Raw genomic sequence first — 6,035 nt, 5'->3', positions numbered from 1 at the left:
TTGCTTGTTGGGGAGGGAGTAAAGTATTGTCCGCAATCTAGTCCTAAATTGGAATTCGGGTGACAGTGGGACTCCTGAAGGGATGGGGAATGTCACACATTCATGGAAAGAGCAATGGCTTTAAAATCCAAGGATGGGGTGTTTGTGTCAAATCCTGGTATCTATCACTATCTCTGTGGACCTCCGATTCATCATCTGTAAAAAAGAAAGGATGTACGACAAGACTTTTAAAGTTCCTTCTGCCTCTAAATCTGTGACCTTATGAGCCTGTTCTCCCACCACCCTTCTGGTTAATATCCCCCACCACTACTTTCAGTCTAAGTACCAGCAGGAATAGGAGGGAGATTTGTAGGGCTGGAAGGACTGAGTCGGGGCCATGAGAGCTTTGGGGAGAGGAGTCGGGTGTTAGTGTTATTTAAAGAGGAGGATCCTGTGGTCTGGAGAGACTGGGAAAAAGGGTTCCCAATTGCATAAAACGCGTGGGTAAAGGTTGCCCAGTGAAGAGCCCAGCACCCTCCTGAAGCTGGCTCCAGGTGCAGGGCCCAGAACAGTCCCTAATGAGATTGGCATTGGAATAAGGTGGGGCCCCTTTGTCTCCAGAGAATAGCAGGAGCCGTGTGGTTCTCTCTCCCACCTTCCCCCTCCCCCGCCCCTTTCCATTGTACCTTTCGTGGCTGGGGGTAGGGAAGGAGGAGGATCTGGATATGGGGGATCTGAGATGGGGGTGGAGGGCAGATGGGAGTGTGTGTGGGGGGAATGGAGGGGTTGTTCTGGGTGTGTCTGGACCTAGGACTGACCAATAGGGAAAGGGCATGTTTACACTCCGCAGCCAGGAAATTCCTCAGGGCTCAGATATCGCCTCTGACACCACCCACTGTGCTCAGCCATAAAAAGGGGCAGGTGAGGTCTTCTGTACTTTCTGCTCTAACTTCCGAGCACTCAGCTGTCCTCCAGGGTCCGAGCCTCCAGCTTTCCAGGCCATCGCCATGACTTCCTACAGCTACCGCCAGTCCTCCTCCACCTCCACCATGGGGCTGGGGAGCAACAACTCTGCGCGCTTTGGAAGCGGGACCACGTTCCGGGCACCCAGCATCCACGGAGGCTCCGGGGGCCTGGGCGTGTCCGTGTCCCGCTTTGTCTCCTCGGGCGTGAGTGGGAGCTATGGGGGCAGTGGCAGCAGCTTCAGCTTGGGCTATGGGGGAACCGACGGACTCCTGGCCGGCAACGAGAAGATCACCATGCAGAACCTCAACGACCGCCTGGCCTCCTACTTGGACAAGGTGCGTGCCTTGGAGGAAGCCAACTGCGACCTGGAGGTGAAGATCCGGGACTGGTACCAGAAGCAGGGCCCCGGACCCGCCCGGGACTACAGCGCCTACATGAAGACTATCGAGGACCTCCGCGATAAGGTAAGGGAGATAGTGGGGGGACTAGGTCCTCTGCTCAGGGCCCTGAGGCCGGGGACCGCTCGCTCCTGGAGCGACTGCACCTGCCGCGGCTGGCCCGGGGCTAGCCGGGGAGGAAGGCGTGGTCTCTGGGGAACCGGCAGAAGGAGCAGTGGTTAGCCACACCCAGGTACCCTGCCTCCGGCCCCAGGAGCCGCTCGAGAGAGGGAGGGGAAGCAGAAGGGGAATGAAGCAGAAAGGAGCCTCAGAGGCTCAAGGCAGGCAGCATTTATTAAGCATTTGTGCTGTGCAAATGGAATAGTGTGGGATGGAGAGCCAGGAATGACTGGATGCCAGCCTGGCTTCTGCCCCACACTGTCTGGGTGACCCTGGGAGAATCCCATCCAGGTGCCACAACTTTAAACTGCAGATCCCGTACTGCTGTATAAGTGCTGGCAGAGGGGAAATCTCTCACCATTAGTACAATTCTATGCCTTTTTTTTTGGTTTGTTTGTTTAAAGCACAACAGTTGTAAGGGGAAAAAAAGACAAGTTTTCCTCATTTTATAGATTAAGAGACGAAATTATTTGTTCTGGAAAGCTGATCGAGGGAGGTCTCAGGTCAGCTGCTGAGAACAGTCAAGAACAAACAGTAAAAAATTAAAAGCAAAAAGTAAAAAAGTAAAATCTTTTTGTATCTTCTATGTGAAGTACTAAGCCCTAGGGCATAAAAAATTTGGACTAGCTGTCCTTCCTGGAGTTTACTGTCTACCTATATCAAAGTGAATGGTTTAAAGAACACTCTTTGGGACCAGACCCATAATTTTATTGACATAGATTATTCTCATTGTGAAAATTTAGATTGGTAACTACTCTGATATTTAGAAAGCTGTCTGGTGCCACCGAGAGGCACTAAGGGTCACACAGTTAATATGCAATGGAAATGGCAGTTGAACCCATCTTTCTAACTACAAGACCAGCTCTTCAGTTTCTAAGAGAGACTATCTCTTATAAGCATTTAAGATAAGGATTCAAATATATGGAAATATAGTTGATATAAATGCAAATATATAAATACATATATATATAAACAAAACAATTTGTGTTGATTTTGTGTTATGTATATACATATATTTATATGTATATAAAATTAATAGTTCTCACGTTAAAAACCTCTGATCTAGTTTAACCCCGTCATTTTATAGGTGAGCCTATCTGGGAGTGGTTAGAGTGATTTCTGTTTGCTCTTCTTAAATGGCCTAGCCAGTGATTGAAGGTTCAGTCTGTAACTATATTCTGTCTTTCAGATTCTTGGCGCCACTATTGACAACTCCAAGATTGTTCTGCAAATTGACAATGCCCGACTGGCTGCGGATGACTTCCGAACCAAGTGAGTGCCTCGGCTGCTCAGGGGTGGGTACGAGGAGCCACAGAATTTCCAAGGGAGCAGGGTATGGGGGGAGAGTTCTATCTCCCTTATTCTTGCAAGATTATCTCCCAAGATTCTTGAACCCTATGAAAGCAGGGAGAACCCTGACAAACTGGGTGATATCACTTCTTGGAAGCAGAGATAAATGCTCTCTCTCTTTCTCATCCTGATTATTTTACCTTTTCCTTTGTAAGGTTTGAGACAGAGCAGGCTCTGCGTCTCAGTGTGGAGGCTGACATCAATGGCCTGCGCAAGGTGCTTGATGAGCTGACCCTGGCTAGAACTGACCTAGAGATGCAGATTGAAGGCCTGAAGGAGGAACTGGCCTATCTCAAGAAGAACCATGAAGAGGTAATCTGGGTCTCTCCTGAATACCTCTCCCTCTGCCCCATCCACTGAGCTTTCTTGGCATCTTGGGTACCTAGCCTCCCACCTCAAGGGTTGATGACATGTCTCAGCATATATTTTAAAAGCCCTCGACTTTTCAAAGCCTTTTCCCCTAGTATGATTACACTCCTTGAACAACCCTGAGTACCATCAAGGAAAGAGGTAGAGCTCTATGGATGGCAATTAATGTGTCCATTCAGGAAGGACATATTGACACTAAGGCTAGAATCTAGATTAAATTTACCCTGAAACACCAATTATATGGTATAGTGAGAGAAAAGTTTTTAATTTGAAAATAGCAGACTGAATTTAAATGTAGTTTTATCACTTAGGAGTTAGGTAGAGTGAACTTAGGGAAGCCCCAATCCCCACCCTCCCAGTCCTTCCCTCCCCTGGCCCTAGTCCAGCCAGCTAAGTGTAGTTCCTTGTGTGTCTTTTCAGGAAATGAGTGCTCTGAGTGGCCAGATAGGCGGCCAGGTGAGCGTGGAGGTGGACTCTGCACCAGGCATTGACTTGGCCAAGATCCTGAATGACATGAGAAGCCAGTATGAAGCCATGGTTGAGAAGAACAGGAATGATGCAGAGGCTTGGTTCACCACGAAGGTAAAGAAGAATTTTTGGTGAAAGAGCAGTGCTGTGTGGGAGAATTCTAGTTTTGGCAGCATTAAAATCTGGGCTATTTATTCCCCTGAAAGTCTTCCCTAAAAAACTCATTTCCTGGTTTTCATCATTTCAGACAGAAGAGCTGAATAGAGAAGTAGCGGTCCATTCAGAACAGCTCCAGACCAGCAAGACTGAAGTCACTGACCTCCGGCGGACCCTGCAGGGGCTAGAAATTGAGCTGCAGTCTCAGCTCAGTATGGTATGTACAGCCTTAGCTCCTGGGCAATCCACCCACAGCCCTTATTTCTGGAAGGGACGATTTCTAGTGATACCTAAGCCCGAGGCAGGACTGGACTCTCTAAACTGTTCTGTCCATCATTTGTTCTAAAACAGTAATCCTGGGTATCCAGGCTGTGTCCATGTCTCCATTGTCCACTTTTTGTATTGGAGTTGGCACAATTAGCCAAAACTTTCCACCAATCCCTTTTCAACTTTTCTTTTCTTTTTTATTCTTTCTCTGCCTATATGTAAAAACAATTTTTTTTGGTTATATGTGTATGTTCTTTTCTTTCTTTCTTTCTTTCTTTCTTTCTTTCTTTCTTTCTTTCTTTCTTTCTTTCTTTTTGATCTATTTCCTTATGGATCAAATTGGGAAAGAAAAATCAAAACAAAAGGGAAAAACCATGAGAGAGAGAAAAAAAAAAAACAAAAGAAAAAGAACAAAAACCCCAAATATAGCATGTGTTGATTTATATTCAGTCTCCATAGTTCTCTCTTTGAATGCAAATGGCTTTTTCCCTCCAAGGTTTATTGGGATTGCCTTGGATCACTGAACTACTGAGAAGAACCAACTCTGTGCATAATCTTGCTGTTGCTGTGTACAGTGTTTTCCTGATTGGGCTTGACTTTTCAATTTTTCTTCTCTGCTTTTCTCTTTTTAGAAAGCGGCCCTTGAAGGCACACTGGCGGAAACAGAGGCCCGTTATGGCGCTCAGCTGTCACAGATACAGGTCTACATCAGCAACATTGAGGCTCAGCTGAGTGACATCCGAGCAGACACAGAGCGCCAGAACCAGGAATACCTGCTCCTCATGGATATCAAGACTAGGCTGGAGCGGGAGATTGCTACCTACCGTAGCCTGCTTGAAGGCCACGATAGCCAAGACACCAGTGTGTGCATATCCCAAAAATCTGTCTGAATCAGAGGAGGGTCCTGCATGGAGAGTCCTGGGTACAGGGCCCTGCTGAGGAAACAGCCAAGTGAGGATGTCTGAGTGGGAGAGGGTAGCACACTCTGGCTGTATTCCCATCTACCCCCTAATAAAACTTCTGATTTCAAGGAAATGATGTTTGGTTTAGTTTCTTTGGGGTGGGCATAGTCTTAACTCCCATTGTATCTCCTTTAAAATTTCCATTTTTTCTTCTCTTTCTCTTTCTTCCTCCCTTCTCTTTTCCCCTCTGTCCAGTCTTTTCTCTCCTTTTCCCCCACTTTCTCTTCTTATTTCTCTTTTCTTCTCTCCTTTTTGCTGTCTCTCTTTTCCTTCATTTCTTTTCTACCTCCTTACGTTTAGGAGTATTCATATTTCCTGAGTTTAGAAGTGAATTCTATTAAGATATTTCCATTTCTGTGTGCTGAACCAGGCACAAGAAAGGAGTTCTTTGGACATATTGCTTGTCCCCTTCCATATGGGAGGCTCCACAATGTTTGCTACCTGATTTTTTTTTGGGGGGGGGAGACACTGGGGTTAAGTGACTTGTTCAGGGTCCAAAACAGCTAGTAAGTGTTAAGTGTCTGAGATCAGATTTGAATTCAGGTCTTTCTGACTTCAGGGCCAGTGTTCTATCTCCTGTGCCATTCATCTGCCCCCAGAACATTTTCTATAGCATATTGGAATTGATTGGGTGTTTATATCTTGGGGTCAGTGCCCTGATTCTGTTCCTCCTGCTCACTACCCCACATTGTTCATCTTGATCTTTTCCTCCTTTTATTTTTTAATATTCCAGAAAGATAATTTGCAAAGTCTGACAAATGCAATTCAATTAAATAAGCATCAAGTGCAAAACATGTTAATTGTTGCTGGGGATTTATTTTGTCAGACCTGTGATTTCCTCAGTGTGAAGGGCTCCCAATATGGAAACTCCCTTTACTGGTGCAAGTTGGAAATTTGCTCATAATTTAGCCTAAGAAAGCTCCCTCAGGCATTGGGGAGAGGGTAGAGATTAAATTATGTG

At 46.2% G+C, this 6,035-nt stretch overlaps 1 protein-coding gene across 1 annotated transcript; it reads left to right on the top strand.

Moving 5' to 3' along the window:
- Window positions 1-891: 891 nt before the first annotated feature.
- Window positions 892-5,147, top strand: KRT19 (keratin 19). Its single transcript, XM_012548299.1, has 6 exons — window positions 892-1,409; window positions 2,692-2,774; window positions 3,008-3,164; window positions 3,642-3,803; window positions 3,937-4,062; window positions 4,745-5,147. Exons 1-6 carry the CDS (start codon window positions 987-989, stop codon window positions 5,000-5,002), a joined length of 1,209 nt encoding a protein of 402 aa, XP_012403753.1. The 5' UTR covers window positions 892-986; the 3' UTR covers window positions 5,003-5,147.
- The last annotated feature ends 888 nt before the right edge of the window (window positions 5,148-6,035 follow it).

This window comes from Sarcophilus harrisii, chromosome 4, assembly GCF_902635505.1.
Source record: "Sarcophilus harrisii chromosome 4, mSarHar1.11, whole genome shotgun sequence".
NCBI classification, from domain to species: domain Eukaryota; kingdom Metazoa; phylum Chordata; class Mammalia; order Dasyuromorphia; family Dasyuridae; genus Sarcophilus; species Sarcophilus harrisii.
Note: the sequence above shows the minus strand (reverse complement) of the source record. Positions and strands in the feature narration are given on the sequence as shown.

Bases quoted from the DNA above. Each gene is read 5' to 3' on its own strand.
- KRT19 (XM_012548299.1), top strand. From the start codon at position 987: ATGACTTCCTACAGCTACCGCCAGTCCTCCTCCACCTCCACCATGGGG. The intron at 2,775-3,007 runs GTGAGTGCCTCG...TTCCTTTGTAAG, and splicing joins GCGGATGACTTCCGAACCAA to GTTTGAGACAGAGCAGGCTC. The intron at 3,165-3,641 runs GTAATCTGGGTC...GTGTCTTTTCAG, and splicing joins TCAAGAAGAACCATGAAGAG to GAAATGAGTGCTCTGAGTGG.